The sequence below is a fragment of the Oncorhynchus tshawytscha genome, unplaced genomic scaffold (genome assembly GCF_018296145.1).
Source record: "Oncorhynchus tshawytscha isolate Ot180627B unplaced genomic scaffold, Otsh_v2.0 Un_scaffold_88_pilon_pilon, whole genome shotgun sequence".
NCBI classification, from domain to species: Eukaryota; Metazoa; Chordata; class Actinopteri; order Salmoniformes; family Salmonidae; genus Oncorhynchus; species Oncorhynchus tshawytscha.
This window is the reverse complement of record NW_024609646.1, coordinates 195001-217500: the sequence shown is the minus strand read 5'-3', so window position 1 is coordinate 217500 and position 22500 is coordinate 195001. Positions and strand designations below refer to the sequence as shown.

General features: G+C 44.3%; 1 protein-coding gene across 1 annotated transcript in view; it reads right to left on the bottom strand.

Annotated features, from left to right (window-relative positions):
• The window catches only part of si:ch211-257p13.3 (kinesin-like protein KIFC3), a 34514-nt gene that overhangs the window by 7049 nt on the left and 4965 nt on the right, over nt 1-22500 (bottom strand). Inside the window, exons 5-9 of the mRNA XM_042316624.1 lie at nt 22376-22500; nt 7801-7976; nt 2490-2555; nt 1575-1712; nt 64-261 (exon numbers count right to left, since the gene is read on the bottom strand). The exon at nt 22376-22500 is cut by the window's right edge and continues 137 nt beyond it. Coding sequence (XP_042172558.1) covers nt 64-261; nt 1575-1712; nt 2490-2555; nt 7801-7976; nt 22376-22500 — 703 coding nt within the window. The remainder of the gene's footprint in view (nt 1-63; nt 262-1574; nt 1713-2489; nt 2556-7800; nt 7977-22375) is intronic.

Sequence of the window (22500 nt, the reverse complement as noted above, 5' to 3'; positions counted from 1 at the left end):
TAAAATAAGAGAATGAGAAGGTATTGTATATACAGCAAGGTGTCTTTTTCAGACAATCCCTACCTTGACCTGTGGCTCTTTGGCCCTCTCTTTATCCAGCTCTAGCTGCAGCTCCCTCACTCTCTCCTCTCTTCTCCTCTGCTCCTCTCCTCTCCTCCACTCGCTTTGTTCGCTCTGTCGCTCCAGGTGAGACAGCTGATCAGCCCTCTGCTGCAGGGAACTCTCCAGGTGCTGCACCCGGCAGCGCAGGTTCTCATTCTCCTACAGGGGGAGACAGAGAGCACCGTTAGAGGGAACATTCTCCTACAGGGGGAGACAGAGAGCACCGTTAGAGAGAACATTCTCCTACAGGGGGAGACAGAGAGCACAGTTAGAGAGAACATTCTCCTACAGGGGGAGACAGAGAGCACAGTTAGAGAGAACATTCTCCTACAGGGGGAGACAGAGAGCACAGTTAGAGAGAACATTCTCCTACACGGGGAGACAGAGCACCGTTAGAGAGAACATTCTCCTACACGGGGAGACAGACCTGACCACTGTGACTGACCCAAAATTAAGGAAAGCCTTGACTATGTACAGACTCAGTGAGCATAGCCTTGCTATTGAGAAAGGCCGCCGTAGGCAGACATGGCTCTCAAGAGAAGACAGGCTATGTGCTCAATGCCCACAAAATGAGGTGGAAACTGAGCTGCACTTCCTAACCTCCTGCCCAATGTATGACCATATTAGAGAGACATATTTCCCTCAGATTACACAGATCCACAAAGAATTCGAAAACAAATCCAATTTTGAAAAACTCCCATATCTACTGGGTGAAATTCCACAGTGTGCCATCACAGCAGCAAGATTTGTGACCTGTTGCCACGAGAAAAGGGCAACCAGTGAAGAACAAACACCATTGTAAATACACCCATATTTATGCTTATTTATTTTATCTTGTGTCCTTTAACCATTTGTACATTGTTAAAACACTGTATATATATATAATATGACATTTGTAATGTCTTTACTGTTTTGAAACTTCTGTATGTGTAATGTTTACTGTTAATTTTTGTTGTTTTTCACTTTATATATTCACTTTGTATGTTGTCTACCTCACTTGCTTTGGCAATGTTAACACATGTTTCCCATGCCAATAAAGCCCTTGAATTGAATTGAATTGAATTGAGAACATTCTCCTACAGGGGGAGACAGAGCACAGTTAGAGAGAACATTCTCCTACAGGGGGAGACAGAGCACCGTTAGAGAGAACATTCTCCTACAGGGGGAGACAGAGAGCACCGTTAGAGAGAATATTCTCCTACAGGGGGAGACAGAGAGCACCGTTAGAGAGAACATTCTCCTATAGGGGGAGACAAAGAGCAAGACCATATTCACATATAAATGTGTGTTATAGATCTGTCATTCTCATTGAAAGCAAGTCTAATAAATGGTAGATCTGTTCTATGTGTGCTATTTCTATGTGTCCTGTTCTTAAGTTCAATTTTTACGCTGTTTCAGCTTCAAACAACTTAAAATTCCATATTTGTGGTTATTGTATAGGGACTAGGGTGCCGTTTGGGACTGCTTCTCACCTTGATGAGTACAGAGCTGGACTGGGAGGGGATGACAGAGAGCTGCTGCAGGAGGCCCTGGGTAACAGTCAGACTCTGTTTCAGACTCTCGTTCTCCGCTGACAGACAGACAACCCGCTTCTCCGAGTCTGTGGCTCCCTGAGGAGGAACACAATGGATTACAGTAAGCATGACGAACAGGTGATATCACACTAAAGCATGACGAACAGGTGATATCACACTAAAGCATGATGAACAGGTTATATCATGATGAACAGGTTATATCACACTAAAGCATGATGAACAGGTTATATCACACTAAAGCATGACGAACAGGTTATATCACACTAAAGCATGACGAACAGGTGATATCACACTAAAGCATGATGAACAGGTTATATCACACTAAAGCATGATGAACAGGTTATATCACACTAAAGCATGATGAACAGGTGATATCACACTAAAGCATGATGAACAGGTGATATCACACTAAAGCATGATGAACAGGTTATATCACACTAAAGCATGATGAACAGGTTATATCACACTAAAGCATGATGAACAGGTTATATCACACTAAAGCATGACGAACAGGTTATATCACACTAAAGCATGATGAACAGGTGATATCACACTAAAGCATGACGAACAGGTGATATCACACTAAAGCATGATGAACAGGTTATATCACACTAAAGCATGACGAACAGGTTCTACCTGTCAATACCGGTCCCACAATATTGCCTGTTTGTTGCCTAACCAGTATGATTTCCCTATAGGTTTAAAACCAAGCCAGTGAAAGATACCTCAATGCTGACACAACGTAGGGATTTTCACACGACACCATTTTGTCTCTGACTACAGCAGCAGTGTAAACATGTACCGCGGCAGCTTTGCTGATAACAAATGGAGCAGATTGTCATGAATGCTTACAGAGTCCGTTCTCAGTCTGGACAGCTCCTCCTCCCGCTCCTCGATGCAGCTCTTCAGTTCGTCGATCTGGGGAGGAAACAGGGGAAGTATGTCGTCTGTAGTCTTGTACAAGAAGCTCAAAGGGAAGGAGATGGGATTTAAAAGGACGGATTGGATGCTGAAAAAGAGAGTCGTTTTTTTTGGTTCATCGATTGGAAATGTGCATTTGACAGTGTGCGGGTACTGTCATAATGTTTTTAAAAGAATATGAATTATGACTCATAGCACGCTAACTTCAATCATCTCCAAACTGCACGCAGAAACATTCAAATGGTATTCATGAGCTCACCTGTCTCTGGGGAAGTAGAGAAAAGACCTACATCTCTAAATCTCTCATTATCCTTTTAAACGTGAACACCCCATAACAGGGTTAGGGACAATTTAAATTCAATAAATTGAAGATGTTAACTTTATTACACCTTATAGTCAGATGGCTGACAAAACAACTATGGGGGCTGAGGATGGCAATTAGATAAAGTTCAGTGTTTGTGGCCAAATCCCCTGAAGTTAATAATGGCTGTTTAAACCACTCTGAACCATGGATTACAGTTACAGTATGGATGGATTACAGTTAGAGTATGGATGGATTACAGTTAGAGTATGGATGGATTACAGTTAGAGTATGGATGGATTACAGTTACAGTATGGATGGATTACAGTTAGAGTATGGATGGATTACAGTTAGAGTATGGATGGATTACAGTTACAGTATGGATGGATTACAGTTACAGTATGGATGGATTACAGTTACAGTATGGATGGATTACAGTGACAGTATGGATGGATTACAGATAGAGTATGGATGGATTACAGTTACAGTATGGATGGATTACAGATAGAGTATGGATGGATTACAGTTAGAGTATGGATGGATTACAGTTAGAGTATGGATGGATTACAGTTAGAGTATGGATGGATTACAGTTAGAGTATGGATGGATTACAGTTACAGTATGGATGGATTACAGTTACAGTATGGATGGATTACAGTTAGAGTATGGATGGATTACAGTTACAGTATGGATGGATTACATGGATTACAGTTACAGTATGGATGGATTACAGTTAGAGTATGGATGGATTACAGTTACAGTATGGATGGATTACAGTTAGAGTATGGATGGATTACAGTTAGTATGGATGGATTACAGTTATTACAGTTAGTATGGATGGATTACAGTTAGAGTATGGATGGATTACAGTTACAGTATGGATGGATTACAGTTAGAGTATGGATGGATTACAGGATTACAGTTAGTATGGATGGATTACAGTTACAGTATGGATGGATTACAGTTATGGATGGATTAGAGTATGGATGGATTACAGTTACAGTATGGATGGATTACAGTTAGAGTATGGATGGATTACAGTTAGAGTATGGATGGATTACATGGATTACAGTTACAGTATGGATGGATTACAGTTAGAGTATGGATGGATTACAGTTAGAGTATGGATGGATTACAGTTAGAGTATGGATGGATTACAGTTACAGTATGGATGGATTACAGTTAGAGTATGGATGGATTACAGTTAGAGTATGGATGGATTACAGTTAGAGTATGGATGGATTACAGTTAGAGTATGGATGGATTACAGTTAGAGTATGGATGGATTACAGTTAGAGTATGGATGGATTACAGTTACAGTATGGATGGATTACAGTTAGAGTATGGATGGATTACAGTTAGAGTATGGATGGATTACAGATAGAGTATGGATGGATTACAGTTAGAGTATGGATGGATTACAGTTAGAGTATGGATGGATTACAGTTAGAGTATGGATGGATTACAGTTAGAGTATGGATGGATTACAGTTAGAGTATGGATGGATTACAGTTAGAGTATGGATGGATTACAGTTACAGTATGGATGGATTACAGTTAGAGTATGGATGGATTACAGTTACAGTATGGATGGATTACAGTTAGAGTATGGATGGATTACAGTTAGAGTATGGATGGATGGATGGATTACAGTTAGAGTATGGATGGATTACAGTTACAGTATGGATTACAGTTATTGGATGGATTACAGATTAGAGTATGGATGGATTACAGTACATGGATGGATTACAGTATATGGATGGATTACAGTTACAGGATGGATATGGATGGATTACAGTTACAGTATGGATGGATTACAGTTACAGTATGGATGGATTACAGATAGGATGGATTACAGTTACAGTATGGATGGATTACAGATAGAGTATGGATGGATTACAGTTACAGTAGGATGGATTACAGGTATGGATGGATTACAGTTATATGGATGGATTACAGTTACAGTATGGATGGATTACAGTTAGAGTATGGATGGATTACAGTTACAGTATGGATGGATTACAGATATAGTATGGATGGATTACAGTTAGAGTATGGATGGATTACAGTTAGTATGGATGGATTACAGTTATGGAGTATGGATGGATTACAGTTAGAGTATGGATGGATTACAGTTAGAGTATGGATGGATTACAGTTGGATGGATTACAGTATGGATGGATTACAGTTAGAGTATGGATGGATTACAGTTAGAGTATGGATGGATTACAGTTAGAGTATGGATGGATTACAGTTAGAGTATGGATGGATTACAGTATGGATGGATTACAGTTATATGGATGGATTACAGTGGATGGATTACAGACAGTATGGATGGATTACAGTTATTACAGTATGGATGGATTACAGATAGATATGGATGGATTACAGTTACAGTATGGATGGATTACAGATAGAGTATGGATGGATTACAGTTAGAGTATGGATGGATTACAGTTAGAGTATGGATGGATTACAGTTAGAGTATGGATGGATTACAGTTATGGAGTATGGATGGATTACAGTTACAGTATGGATGGATTACAGTATGGATGGATTACAGTATGGATGGATTACAGTTAGAGTATGGATGGATTACAGTTACAGTATGGATGGATTACATGGATTACAGTATGGATGGATTACAGTTAGAGTATGGATGGATTACTGTTAGAGTATGGATGGATTACAGTTAGAGTATGGATGGATTACAGTTACAGTGGATGGATTACAGTTAGAGTATGGATGGATTACAGTTAGAGTATGGATGGATTACAGTTAGAGTATGGATGGATTACAGTTAGAGTATGGATGGATTACAGTTAGAGTATGGATGGATTACAGTTACAGTATGGATGGATTACAGTTACAGTATGGATGGATTACAGTTAGAGTATGGATGGATTACAGTTAGAGTATGGATGGATTACAGTTAGAGTATGGATGGATTACAGTTAGAGTATGGATGGATTACAGTTACAGTATGGATGGATTACAGTTACAGTATGGATGGATTACATGGAATACAGTTGATCCTGGCCCATAGACGACTTCCAGGGTAAGGAACCATCTGACTGACTATAAGGTGTAACAAAGTTTGCTGTCCCTTAAGCCATTTCCCACTTGTCCCTTTGTTGCACCTGGGAAGCGCTTGGGCTCATAAACACAATTACTAAAACTTATCAGATTCAGTTTCGTAAGAAATCCTTGACCATTTAATGCCCTATTTGCAATGATTGATTTGTAAATTCAATTAAAACAGTCAAATGGCTGAATTGAGAAGCGATGAAAAGGATTAAATGATGTGTTTTGTGTCGTTTGTTTTGTTTTGTTACCATGACTACAAGTATCACTGAAATAATGCTCCTGTAACATGCATGTTAACACATATTGTTCAGATGTATTGTATCATATAAGGGACATATATGTAATAAACATTTGAATACTAAATGTGTTACATATATATGAGCATATAAGTATTATGTATATATGCACATATATATTGGATATAAGGCAGAAATATTTGTCACATATATGAAAACGGCCCATTATTGTATATTCCAACATATATGTGGCATATCTAGTGCCCTCAGAAACTGTTTCAAACCTATTGACTTTTTCTACATTTTGTTGTGTTACAGCCTGACGTTAAAATGAGTTAAATCCAGATTTTGTGTCACAATACCCCATAGTGTTAAACGTAATGATGTTTTTAAAGTTTTTACATTGGAATAAAAAATGAAAAGCTGAAATGCAGTGGTGTAAAGTACTTAAGTGAAAATACTTTCAAGTATTACTTAAGTAGTTTTTTTGTGGTATCTGTACTTTACTTTACTATTTATATTTTTGACTACCTTTACTTTTACTTCGCTACATTCCTAAAGAAAAGAATGTACTTTTTACTCCGTATATATCCCTTTAAGCATGGTGAAGTTATTAATTACACTTTGGATGGTGTATCAATACACCCAGTCACTACAAAGATACAAGCATCCTAACTCAGTTACCAGAGAGGTTAGAAACCACTCAGGGTCTCCCACTCCTCTTTCTATTCTGGTTAGAGTCAGTTTGTGCTGTTCTGTGAAGGGAGTAGTACACAGCATTGTACGAGATCTTCAGTTTCTTGGCAATTTCTCGCATGGAATAGCCTTCATTTCTCAGAACAAGAATAGACTGATGAGTTTCAGAAGAAAGTTCTTTGTTTCTGGCCATTTTGAGGCTGTAATCGAACCCACAAATGCTGATGCTCCAGGTACTCAACTAGTCTAAAGAAGGCCGGTTTAATTGCTTCTTTAATCAGCACAACAGTCTTCAGATGTGCTAACATCATTGCAAAAGGGTTTTCTAATGATCAAATAGCCTTTTAAAATGATAAACTTGGATTAGTTAACACAACGTGCCATTGGAACACAGGAGTGATGGTTGCTGATAATGGGCCTATGTCGATATTCCATAAAAAATCAGCCGTTTCCAGCTACAATAGTCATTTACAACATTAACAATGTCTACACTGTGTGCTGCCAACCCACAGCTCTCTGCTTCCTCCCCCAACAGGATGGGTAGCCTATTCTCATCAGAGAGGTTTTTGAAACCTTGAATAAGGGTTTCAAATTTGGGGAAATGACACTCTCTAATTGTTTTATATTTTTGACATTTTGTCAGGAAATGCAGCTCTGTCTCAGGTTCTGCTGTTGTGCAGTGGATACACAGCCTTTCCTCTACAGGGAGCCAGGTTTTCCTGTGTCTACCCTTCTCAACGGCAAGGCTGTGATCACTGAGCCTGTACTTTCTCTCTCTCTCTCTCTCTCTCTCTCTCTCTCTCTCTCTCTCTCCCCCCTCTCTCTCTCTCTCTCTCTCTCTCTCTCTCTCTCTTTCTCTCTCTCTCTCGGTGTGCATGCGTGTTTACATTCGTGCATGCATATGCATGTGTGATGGACTGTACCTGATGTTGGAAGACCTGTACTCGTGAGTGTCGGTCCTGTTCTCTCTGCTCCAGTTGGGAGTGCAGCAGCCGTAGTTCTCCCCTCAGCTGGCTCTTCTCTCCCTGTAGTCCATACAGAGACTCTACCAGCCTGTGGAGCCCTGCCCCGGCACCAGGGACATCAGCACCACACTCACCTAAAGGCAGACAATACTCTAGGATTATGACAGACATCTTTGTCATTATACTCATTATCATCAGCAGCAGTATTATCATCATCATCACCACCATCATCAACATCATCACCAACATTAGCATCAACATTAGCATCACCCACTTTCATCATCATCATCATCATCATCATCATCATCATCATCATCATCATCATCATCATCATCATCATCATCATCATCATCATCATCACTATTGGCACTATTATCATCATCACCATCATTATCAACATTATTATCACCACCATCATCACTATCATCATCACCACTATCGCCTCTATCCCTCACTATCACCACTATCACCATTACCACTATCACTCCTATCACCACTATTATCATCACCACTATTATCATCACCACTATCATCATCATCATCATCACCACTATCACCATTACTACTATCACTCTTATCACCACTATTATCCTCACCACTATCACCATTACCACTATCACTCCTATCACCACTATTATCATCACCACTATCACTCCTAGCAACACTATTATCATCACCACTATCACCACTATCACCACTATTATCATCACCACTATCACCATTATCACCACTATTATCATCACCACTATCACCATTATCACCACTATTATCATCACCACTATTATCATCACCACTATCACCATTATCATCACTATCATCACCACCACTATTATCATCACCACTATCACCACTATTATCATCACCACTATTATCATCACCACTATCACCATTATCACCACTATTATCATCACCACTATCACCATTATCACCACTATCATCCATTATCACCACTATTATCATCACCACTATCACCATTATCACCACTATTATCACCACCACTATTATCATCACCACTATCACCATTATCACCACTATTATCATCACCACTATCACCATTATCACCACTATTATCATCACCACTATCACCATTATCACCACTATTATCATCACCACTATCACCATTATCACCACTATTATCATCGCCACTATTATCATCACCACTATCACCATTATCACCACTATTATCATCACCACTATTATCATCACCACTATCACCATTATCACCACTATCATCATCACCACTATCACCATTATCACCACTATCATCATCATGTAGAAATACAATGTATCAACATCACTATTACCTGACCTTAATTAAACTCATTGTGCACTTAAAACACAGTATAGTAATCACACACACAATGTACACATACATAGTAGTCACACAGTAGTCATAGTAGTCACACAGCCATCATAGTAGTCACACAGTAGTCATAGTAGTCACACAGCCATCATAGTAGTCACACAGTAGTCATAGTAGTCACACAGTAGTCATAGTAGTCACACAGCCATCATAGTAGTCACACAGCCATCATAGTAGTCACACAGTAGTCATACTGGTCACACAGCCATCATAGTAGTCACACATCCATTATAGTAGTCACACAGTAGTCATAGTAGTCACACAGTAGTCATAAGTAGTCACACAGTAGTCATAGTACTCACACAGTAGTCATAGTACTCACACAGTAGTCATAGTAGTCACACAGTAATCATAGTAGTCACACAGTAGTCACATAGTAGTCACACAGTAGTCACATAGTAGTCACGCAGTAGTCATACTTGTCACACAGTAGTCACACAGTAGTCACATAGTAGTCAGACAGTAGTCACATAGTAGTCAGACAGTAGTCAGACAGTAGTCAGACAGTAGTCACATAGTAGTCAGGCAGTAGTCAGACAGTAGTCAGACAGTAGTCACATAGTAGTCAGACAGTAGTCAGACAGTAGTCACATAGCAGTCATTCAACAGTCACTCAGTAGTCATACAGCAGTGACTTGGTAGTTACTCAGTAGTCATACAGTAGTCAGACAGTAGTCACACAGTAAAGTAGTCACATAGTAGTCACTCAGCAGTCACTCAGTAGTCAGACAGTAGTCACACAGTAAAGTAGTCAGATAGTAGTCACATAGCAGTCACTCAGCAGTCACTCAGTAGTCATACAGCAGTGACATGCTAGTTACTCAGTAGTCAGACAGTAGTCACAGGGTCGTCACATTTTAGTCACATAGTAGTCATACAGTAGTCACATAGTCATCGCACAGTAGTCACATCTAATGCACACAGTGAAGGTGTATGGTCCACACTCACAAGCACTGCCTTTAGTCTACAACCTTTATAAAGTTCAGGCAAAGCAAGTGAGACCAGTTCTGTGTCCCAGATGGCCCCCTATCCTCTTTCTAGTGCACTACTTTTAACCAGAGCTACAGTACTTTAGGGCCCTGGTTAAAAGTAGTGCACTAGAAAGGTAATAGGGTGCAACCCTCTCAGAACATGGTGCCCAGTAGATGTTTTAATCAGTTTCCTCCTCCTGCATGATTTATGGTGTTCTGTCTCTGCCAGGACTGTTTCTGTTTCTCTTTCCTGTTCTCTACACTAATCAACCACGCAGCCTCTGGTTGAACCACGCAACAACGCAGCCTCTGGTTGAACCACGCAACCACGCAGCCTCTGGTTGAACCACGCAACAACGCAGCCTCTGGTTGAACCACGCAACAACGCAGCCTCTGGTTGAACCACGCAACAACGCAGCCTCTGGTTGAACCACGCAACAACGCAGCCTATGGTTGAACCACGCAACCACGCAGCCTCTGGTTGAACCACACAGCCTCTGGTTGAACCACGCAAAACGCAGCCTCTGGTTGAACCACGCAACAACGCAGCCTCTGGTTGAACCACGCAACAACGCAGCCTCTGGTTGAACCACGCAACAACGCAGCCTCTGGTTGAACCACGCAACAACGCAGCCTCTGGTTGAACCACGCAACAACGCAGCCTCTGGTTGAACCACGCAACAACGCAGCCTCTGGTTGAACCACGCAACAACGCAGCCTCTGGTTGAACCACGCAACAACGCAGCCTCTGGTTGAACCACGTAACAACGCAGCCTCTGGTTGAACCACGCAACAACGCAGCCTCTGGTTGAACCACGCAACAACGCAGCCTCTGGTTGAACCACGCAACAACGCAGCCTCTGGTTGAACCACGCAACAACGCAGCCTCTGGTTGAACCACGCAACCACGCAGCCTCTGGTTGAACCACGCAACCACGCAGCCTCTGGTTGAACCACGCAACCACGCAGCCTCTGGTTGAACCACGCAACCATGCAGCCTCTGGTTGAACCACGCAACCACGCAGCCTCTGGTTGAACCACGCAACAACGCAGCCTCTGGTTGAACCACGCAACCACGCAGCCTCTGGTTGAACCACGCAACCACGCAGCCTCTGGTTGAACCACGCAACAACGCAGCCTCTGGTTGAACCACGCAACCACGCAGCCTCTGGTTGAACCACGCAACAACGCAGCCTCTGGTTGAACCACGCAACAACGCAGCCTCTGGTTGAACCACGCAACAACGCAGCCTCTGTCAGCTCTGCAGTGCTGTGTCACTGTTTTAGGAGGTGGGGAGAGGTGGTGATTGGAGGGAGACAGGGGAGGAAGAGGAGAGGGGGGTGGGGTGGGGGTCTACATAGCCAGAGGGGGGGGGTCTACATGGGGGTCTACATAGCCAGAGAGGGGGTGGGGTCTACATAGCCAGAGGAGAGGGGGGGGGGGTCTACATAGCCAGAGGGGGGTGGGGGTCTACATAGCCAGAGGAGAGGGGGGGGTGGGGGGGTCTACATAGCCAGAGGAGGGGGGGTGGGGGGGAGAGGGGGGGGGGGTCTACATAGCCAGAGGAGAGGGGGTGGGGGTCTACATAGCCAGAGGAGGGGGGGGTCTACATAGCCAGAGGAGAGGGGGGGGGGTCTACATAGCCAGAGGAGGGGGTCTACATAGCCAGAGGAGAGGGGGGGGGGGGTGGGGGTCTACATAGCCAGAGGAGAGGGGGGTGGGGGTCTACATAGCCAGAGGAGAGGGGGTGGGGGTCTACATAGCCAGAGGAGAGGGGGGGGGGGTCTACATAGCCAGAGGAGAGGGGGGTGGGGGTCTACATAGCCAGAGGAGAGGGGGGTGGGGGTCTACATAGCCAGAGGAGAGGGGGGTGGGGGTCTACATAGCCAGAGGAGAGGGGGGTGGGGGTCTACATAGCCAGAGGAGAGGGGGGGTGGGGGTCTACATAGCCAGAGGAGAGGGGGGTGGGGGTCTACATAGCCAGAGGAGAGGGGGTGGGGGTCTACATATCCAGAGGAGAGGGGGTGGGGGTCTACATAGCCAGAGGAGAGGGGGGTGGGGGTCTACATAGCCAGAGGAGAAGGGGGGTGGGGGTCTACATAGCCAGAGGAGAGGAGGGGTGGGGGTCTACATAGCCAGAGGAGAGGGGGGGGTGGGGGTCTACATAGCCAGAGGAGAGGGGGGGGTGGGGGTCTACATAGCCAGAGGAGAGGGGGGTGGGGGTCTACATAGCCAGAGGAGAGGGGGTGGAGGTCTACATAACCAGAGGAGAGGAGGGGTGGGGGTCTACATAGCCAGAGGAGATGGGGGTGGGGGTCTACATATCCAGAGGAGAGGGGGTGGGGGTCTACATAGCCAGAGGAGATGGGGGGGGGGTCTACATATCCAGAGGAGAAGGGGGTGGGGGTCTACATATCCAGAGGAGAGGGGGTGGGGGTCTACATAGCCAGAGGAGAGGGGGTGTGGGGGTCTACATAGCCAGAGGAGAAGGGGGGGGGTCTGGGGGTCTATATCCAGAGGAGAGGGGGTGGGGGTCTACATAGCCAGAGGAGAGGGGGTGGGGGTCTGCATAGCCAGAGGAGAGGGGGTGGGGGTCTACATATCCAGAGGAGGGGGGGGGGGGTCTACATATCCAGAGGAGAGGGGGTGGGGGTCTACATAGCCAGAGGAGAGGGGGTGGGGGTCTACATAGCCAGAGGAGAGGGGGGGGTGGGGGTCTACATATCCAGAGGAGAGGGGGGTGGGGGTCTACATAGCCAGAGGAGAGAGGGGGGGGTGGGGGTCTACATATCCAGAGGAGATGGGGGTGGGGGTCTACATATCCAGAGGAGATGGGGGTGGGAGTCTACATAGCCAGAGGAGAGGGGGTGGGGGTCTACATATCCAGAGGAGATGGGGGTGGGGGTCTACATAGCCAGAGGAGATGGGGGTGGGGGTCTACATAGCCAGAGGAGAGGGGGTGGGGGTCTACATATCCAGAGGAGATGGGGGGTGGGGGTCTACATAGCCAGAGGAGATGGGGGTGGGGGTCTACATATCCAGAGGAGAGGGGGTGGGGGTCTACATATCCAGAGGAGAAGGGGGGGTGGGGGTCTACATAGCCAGAGGAGATGCTGGATGTTTAACTCAAGGGCAGATGCAGACACGTGATCCTGGGAAAATGTGATGTGGGGAATACAGGCTTTAATGTTTTCCACTCGGGTGGAAGTAATGGCATCAGCCTGCTAGTTAAACCTGCCTTTTACCTCACATGCTAAATGAAGTTTGGGTACATATTAAATGACCCATGTTAAATGTCTCAAAGAGCATACTATTTAACCATGTCTAAGTAGAGTAAAGCAACATGATCACAGGGAGAGTTTAGACACTGTGTTGTAGACAAGCTACATGATAAACAACTAACGATAAGAGAAATGTGGAAGGTGTTTCAGCTTTACACAACATGCACATTTATAACATCCTGGAGAGTCTTTGGTTATGAATGACGGGTGATTGTGGAGAATCTCCCAACTCACACACCGTGTAGATCATCATCGGAACACATCTCATTAGAAGGAATAGAACACCGTCTACAAAAACAAACAGCAACACAGGAGAACAGAACAACACACTACAGTAGCTGTTGTTGACATCCCTTCAGAGAGGCAGAGCGCCCAATTGTCATACCTGTCATAAAAGTAAAGATAACTTCATAGAAAATGACTCTAGTAAAAGTGAAAGTCACCCAGTAAAATACTACTTGAGTAAAAGTCTAAAAGTATTTGGTTTTAAATATAGTTAAGTATCAAAAGTAAATGTAAATGTAGAAATAATTTTAAATTCCTTATATTAAGCAAACCAAACGGCACACTTTTCTTGTTTTTTAAATGTACGGATAGCCAGGGGCACACTCCAACACTCATCATTTACAAATGAAGAATTTAATCCGCTAGATCAGAGGCAGTAGGATGACCAGGGATGTTCTCTTGATAAGTGCGTGAATTGGACCATTTTCCTGTCCTGCCTGAGCATTTTAAATGTAACGAGTACTTTTGGGTGTCAGGGAAAATGTATGGATTAAAAAGCACATTCTTTTCTTTAGGAATGTAGTGGAGTAAAAGTAAATAGTAAAGTAAAGTACAGATACCCCCCAAAACGACTTAAGTAATACTTTAAAGTATTTTTACTTCAGTACTTTACACCACTGGTTTTCTGCTCTGACCAGCCTGCAGAAAACACCAATCACAGAAACAACCAGAAAGCCTTTCCTTTCCTCCACCAGGACACACAGCCTGCATCCCAAATCGTTCCCTATTCATTTAACCTTTATTTCACTAGGCAGGTCAGAAGAAATTCTTATTTACAATGACGGCCTACGCCGGCCAAACCCGGACGATGCTGGGTCAATTGTGCACCGCCCTATGGAACTCCATATCACAGCCGGTTGTGATACAGCCTGGATTTGAACCAGGGTGTCTGTAGTGATGCCTCTAGCACTGAGATGCAGTGCCTTAGACCGCTGCACCACTCAGGAACCCATATTCCCCCAGGGCCCTGGTCAAATGTTACCTGATTCCCCCAGGGCCATGGTCAAATGTTACCCGATTCCCCCATGGCCCTGGTCAAATGTTACCCGATTCCCCCATGGCCCTGGTCAAATGTTACCCGATTCCCCCAGGGCCCTGGTCAAATGTTACCCGATTCCCCCAGGGCCCTGGTCAAATGTTACCCGATTCCCCCAGGGCCCTGACCAAATCTTTTTTTCATTTTTTTTTCACCTTTATTTAACCAGGTAGGCTAGTTGAGAACAAGTTCTCATTTGCACCTGCGACCTGGCCAAGATAAAGTATAGCAGTGTGAACAGACAACACAGAGTTACACATGGAGTAAACAAATTAACAAGTCAATAACACAGTAGAAAAAAAAGGGGAGTCTATATACATTGTGTGCAAAAGGCATGAGGAGGTAGGCGAATAATTACAATTTTGCAGATTAATAACACTGGAGTGATAAATGATCAGATGGTCATGTACAGGTAGAGATATTGGTGTACAAAAGAGCAGAAAAGTAAATAAATAGAAACAGTATGGGGATGAGGTAGGTAAAAATGGGTGGGCTATTTACCGATAGACTATGTACAGCTGCAGCGATCGGTTAACTGCTCAGACAGCAGATGTTTGAAGTTGGTGAGGGAGATAAAAGTCTCCAACTTCAGCGATTTTTGCAATTCGTTCCAGTCACAGGCAGCAGAGAACTGGAACAAAAGGCGGCCAAATGAGGTGTTGGCTTTAGGGATGATCAGTGAGATACACCTGCTGGAGCGCGTGCTACGGATGGGTGTTGCCATTGTGACCAGTGAACTGAGATAAGGCGGAGCTTTACCTAGCATGGACTTGTAGATGACCTGGAGCCAGTGGGTCTGACGACGAATATGTAGCGAGGGCCAGCCGACTAGAGCATACAAGTCGCAGTGGTGGGTGGTATAAGGTGCTTTAGTGACAAAACGGATGGCGCTGTGATAAACTGCATCCAGTTTGCTGAGTAGAGTGTTGGAAGCAATTTTGTAAATGACATCGCCGAAGTCGAGGATCGGTAGGATAGTCAGTTTTACTAGGGTAAGTTTGGCGGCGTGAGTGAAGGAGGCTTTGTTGCGGAATAGAAAGCCGATTCTTGATTTGATTTTCGATTGGAGATGTTTGATATGAGTCTGGAAGGAGAGTTTACAGTCTAGCCAGACACCTAGGTACTTATAGATGTCCACATATTCAAGGTCGGAACCATCCAGGGTGGTGATGCTGGTCAGGCGTGCGGGTGCAGGCAGCGAACGGTTGAAAAGCATGCATTTGGTTTTACTAGCGTTTAAGAGCAGTTGGAGGCCACGGAAGGAGTGTTGTATGGCATTGAAGCTCGTTTGGAGGTTAGATAGCACAGTGTCCAAGGACGGGCCGGAGGTATATAGAATGGTGTCGTCTGCGTAGAGGTGGATCAGGGAATCGCCCGCAGCAAGAGCAACATCATTGATATATACAGAGAAAAGAGTCGGCCCGAGGATTGAACCCTGTGGCACCCCCATAGAGACTGCCAGAGGACCGGACAGCATGCCCTCTGATTTGACACACTGAACTCTGTCTGCAAAGTAATTGGTGAACCAGGCAAGGCAGTCATCCGAAAAACCGAGGCTACTGAGTCTGCCGATAAGAATATGGTGATTGACAGAATCGAACGCCTTGGCAAGGTCGATGAAGATGGCTGCACAGTACTGTCTTTTATTGATGGCGGTTATGATATCGTTTAGTACCTTGAGCGTGGCTGAGGTGCACCTGTGACCGGCTCGGAAACCCGATTGCACAGCGGAGAAGGTACGGTGGGATTCGAGATGGTCAGTGACCTGTTTGTTGACTTGGCTTTCGAAGACCTTAGATAGGCAGGGCAGGATGGATATAGGTCTGTAACAGTTTGGGTCCAGGGTGTCTCCCCCTTTGAAGAGGGGGATGACTGCGGCAGCTTTCCAATCCTTGGGGATCTCAGACGATATGAAAGAGAGGTTGAACAGGCTGGTAATAGGGGTTGCGACAATGGCGGCGGATAGTTTCAGAAATAGAGGGTCCAGATTGTCAAGCCCAGCTGATTTGTACGGGTCCAGGTTTTGCAGCTCTTTCAGAACATCTGCTATCTGGATTTGGGTAAAGGAGAACCTGGAGAGGCTTGGGCGAGTAGTTGCGGGGGGGGGGGCGGAGCTGTTGGCTGAGGTTGGAGTAGCCAGGCGGAAGGCATGGCCAGCTGTTGAGAAATGCTTGTTGAAGTTTTCGATAATCATGGATTTATCGGTGGTGACCGTGTTACCTAGCCTCAGTGCAGCGGGCAGCTGTGAGGAGGTGCTCTTGTTCTCCATGGACTTCAGTGTCCCAGAACTTTTTGGAGTTGGAGCTACAGGATGCAAACTTCTGCCTGAAGAAGCTGGCCTTAGCTTTCCTGACTGACTGCGTGTATTGGTTCCTGACTTCCCTGAACAGTTGCATATCGCGGGGACTATTCGATGCTATTGCAGTCCACCACAGGATATTTTTGTGCTGGTCGAGGGCAGTCAGGTCTGAAGTGAACCAAGGGCTGTATCTGTTCTTAGTTCTGCATTTTTTGAACGGAGCATGCTTATCTAAAATGGTGAGGAAGTTACTTTTAAAGAATGACCAGGCATCCTCAACTGACGGGATGAGGTCAATGTCCTTCCAGGATACCCGGGCCAGGTCGATTAGAAAGGCCTGCTCACAGAAGTGTTTTAGGGAGCGTTTGACAGTGATGAGGGGTGGTCGCTTGACAGCGGTTCCGTAGCGGATACAGACAATGAGGCAGTGATCGCTGAGATCCTGGTTGAAGACAGCAGAGGTGTATTTGGAGGGCCAGTTGGTCAGGATGACGTCTATGAGGGTGCCCTTGTTTATAGATTTAAGGTTGTACCTGGTGGGTTCCTTGATGATTTGTGTGAGATTTAGGGCATCTAGCTTAGATTGTAGGACTGCCGAGGTGTTAAGCATATCCCAGTTTAGGTCACCTAACAGAACAAACTCTGTAGCTAGATGGGGGGGCGATCAATTCACAAATGGTGTCCAGGGCACAGCTGGGAGCTAAGGGGGGTCGGTAGCAGGCGGCAACAGTGAGAGACTTATTTCTGGAGAGAGTAATTTTCAAAATTAGTAGTTCGAACTGTTTGGGTATGGACCAGGAAAGTATGACATTACTTTGCAGGCTCTCTCTGCAGTAAACTGCAACTACTCCCCCTTTGGCAGTTCTATCTTGACGGAAAATGTTATAGTTGGGTATGGAAATCTCAGAATTTTTGGTGGCCTTCCTGAGCCAGGATTCAGACACAGCAAGGACATCAGGGTTAGCAGAGTGTGCTAAAGCAGTGAGTAAAACAAACTTAGGGAGGAGGCTTCTGATGTTGACATGCATGAAACCAAGGCTTTTTCGATCACAGAAGTCAACAAATGAGGGTGCCTGGGGACATGCAGGGCCTGGGTTTACCTCCACATCACCCGCGGAACAGAGAAGGAGTAGTATGAGGGTGCGGCTAAAGGCTATCAAAACGGGTCGCCTAGAGCGTTGGGGACAGAGAACAAAAGGAGCAGATTTCTGGGCATGGTAGAATATATTCAGGGCATAATGCGCAGACAGGGGTATGGTGGGGTGCGGGTACAGCGGAGGTAAGCCCAGGCACTGGGTGATGATGAGAGAGGTTGTATCTCTGGACATGCTGGTTGTAATGGGTGAGGTCACCGCATGTGTGGGAGGTGGGACAAAGGAGGTATCAGGGGTATGAAGAGTGGAACTAGGGGCTCCATTGTAAACTAAAACAATGATAACTAACCTGAACAACAGTATACAAGGCATATTGACATTTGAGAGAGACATACAGCGAGGCATACAATAATCACAGGTGTTGAATTGGGAGAGCTAGCTAAAACAGTAGGTGAGACAACAACAACAACCTGAATCCAATCTTACCCGATTCCCCCCAGGGCCCTGACCAAATGTTACCCGATTCCCCCCATGGGTTTGGTTAAAAGTATTGCACTATATATAGGGAATAGGTTGCCATTTGGGAGTGGGATGCGCACACAGTGGCTGTTGACAACACCTCAGAGAGGCAGGCGGCTCAGACCTGCAGAACAACCAAACAACCTTTCCTTTCCTGCACCAGGATCATAACACTGGGAAGTGTGGGAAGTGCCCCCTCCCATCCCTGTCCCAGGGCTATTTATATCTGACACGTACACGTGGAGGTCTAGCATCTAGCATGTGACGGAGGCTGGTATGTAAGTGCAGTGGAGGGAAGAGAAAGCAGCACTCACAGGGATAGTTTATTCATGATATAACAACTGATTCCCTGGCCAAGTACCATAGTACCACTGTACCATACATCCATCCATCTCTTTATCTAACCCTGTTTGACGCGTAATGAGAGGAAGTGATGCCTGAGGTCTCCCACTTAAGAAAGCCACACATTCTGCTGCAGAGCAGAGAGAACCTCGTTTTGGTTCATCAAGTGGCATGTTTCTCCAGGGTTATACTGTACTAGTCAGAGAGCAGTATACTGTATTAGGAGAGAGGAGGGATCACTTACTATGCAGAGCCCTCTGTCACTGTCACACCAATCTGTCATGACATCCTAAACACTCAAATGAGTAGCTAATTTGATTTTGGGTGCCGACATTACTGTCACACATACAGCCAACACACACATTACAGAATGTTCATGATATTATATACATACAGCCACACACACATTACAGAATGTTCATGATATTATATACATACAGCCACACACACATTACAGAATGTTTATGATATTATATACATACAGCCACACACACATTACAGAATGTTCATGATATTATATACATACAGCCACACACACATTACAGAATGTTTATGATATTATATACATACAGCCACACACACATTACAGAATGTTCATGATATTATATACATACAGCCACACACACATTACAGAATGTTTATGATATTATATACATACAGCCACACAGAATGTTCATGATATTATATACATTACAGAATGTTCATGATATTATATACATACAGCCACACACACATTACAGAATGTTTATGATATTATATACATACAGCCACACACACATTACAGAATGTTCATGATATTATATACATACAGCCACACACACATTACAGAATGTTTATGATATTATATACATACAGCCACACACACATTACAGAATGTTTATGATATTATATACATACAGCCACACACACATTACAGAATGTTCATGATATTATATACATACAGCCACACACACATTACAGAATGTTCATGATATTATATACATACAGCCACACACACATTACAGAATGTTTATGATATTATATACATACAGCCACACACACATTACAGAATGTTCATGATATTATATACATACAGCCACACACACATTACAGAATGTTTATGATATTATATACATACAGCCACACACACATTACAGAATGTTTATGATATTATATACATACAGCCACACACACATTACAGAATGTTTATGATATTATATACATACAGCCACACACACATTACAGAATGTTTATGATATTATATACATACAGCCACACACACATTACAGAATGTTCATGATATTATATACATACAGCCACACACACATTACAGAATGTTTATGATATTATATACATACAGCCACACACACATTACAGAATGTTCATGATATTATATACATACAGAATGTTCCATACACACACACATTACAGAATGTTCATGATATTATATACATACAGCCACACACACATTACAGAATGTTCATGATATTATATACATACAGCCACACACACATTACAGAATGTTCATGATATTATATACATACAGCCACACACACATTACAGAATGTTCATGATATTATATACATACAGCCACACACACATTACAGAATGTTCATGATATTATATACATACAGCCACACACACATTACAGAATGTTCATGATATTATATACATACAGCCACACACACATTACAGAATGTTCATGATATTATATACATACAGCCACACACACATTACAGAATGTTCATGATATTATATACATACAGCCACACACACATTACAGAATGTTCATGATATTATATACATACAGCCACACACACATTACAGAACGTTCATGATATTATATACATACAGCCACACACACATTACAGAATGTTTATGATATTATATACATACAGCCACACACACATTACAGAATGTTTATGATATTATATACATACAGCCAACACACACATTACAGAATGTTCATGATATTATATACATACAGCCACACACACATTACAGAATGTTTATGATATTATATACATACAGCCAACACACACATTACAGAATGTTCATGATATTATATACATACAGCCAACACACATTACAGAATGTTCATGATATTATATACATACAGCCAACACACACAAGCATGGGCATATATGCTACAGACATGCACGCGCGACCACACACACACACACACACACACAGACACATAGGTTGATAAGGGTGAGGGAGGGCTGTCCTTCTGTTGTCCAAAGCAGATTATCTGATTAAATCTAAAGGAGAGCAGATCCCTCAACACCATCCATGGCTTTGAGGTCAGTTCATCTGCATCCCAAAGGTCATCCTATTCTCTACCATAGTGCATTACTTTGACCAGCCAAAGGCCACTATCTTTGGAATAGGGTTCCATTTGTGACACAACTACAGTCTGATGTCATTCCTCATCCCTAATTCCAACTTGATTTACACCAACAGCCCTCTTCTAAGAAGCCTGAACATTATGGAATAGATTGTCTTTCTCCCAAACTCTCTGCCCTGTTCTACGTCTCAAAGGGAACCCTATTATAGAGCACTGTTGACCAGGGCCCTATGGGAACGTTACCCCTCTGCTCTCTATGACTCTAGCACTGTCTCCTCCCTTGTCTCTCTACAGTGAAAGTGAATACCTGAGTTTCCACAGCCACTCTCTTCAAGTGATGCAAGACATTATAACCATCCACTGTGTTTTTTCATACAAGCACTAAATAAATAGTCAATATCTCAGTCAGGTGTAGCCTGTCTTCTTTTCTCTGTAGTACAGACTGGAATATACCCTCCCTCCCTCCCTCCCTCCCTCCCTCCCTCCCTCCCTCCCTCCCTCCCTCCCTCCCTCCCTCCCTCCCTCCCTCCCTCCCTCCCTCCCTCCCTCCCTCCCTCCCTCCCTCCCTCCCTCCCTCCCTCCCTCCCATTTATGACCTTTTACCATAAATCTCCTTAAAAGGACTCCTTCCATTTTCTCCTCCTCTGTCTTCCACTTCCTTTCCATCGACTCCCTACACCTAACATCTCCATCCCCTGCTCCACCTCTCTCACTCTGTCATTCCTTCTCTTCCTCTGATCCTGGACTCAAACCCCCTTGAAATGTAATCCCCCCACCTAACACCTCCATCCCCTGCTCCACCTCTCTCACTCTGTCGTTCCTTCTCTTCCTCTGATCCTAGACTCAAACCCCCTTGAAATGTAATCCCCCACCTCCTCCCACTTCACACCATGTTAATACCTCCTTCCAACCCCTCCCAAACCCATTCTCTCTCTCTCCTCTTGTCTCACCTCCCCGCCTCCCTTCTCCCCCTACTTCCTTGTACCCCCCCCTCCTTCCCTCCCTCCCCTGTCTCACCGTCGCTCCCCGGGGTGCTCGGTGTGTATTGCTGGGTGGTGATAACCTCCTCCAGGCTGTCGATGACGCTGTTCTTATCTCTCAGCCTCTGACGGTACGATGTCCTCAGGGTCTTCATCTGGCGG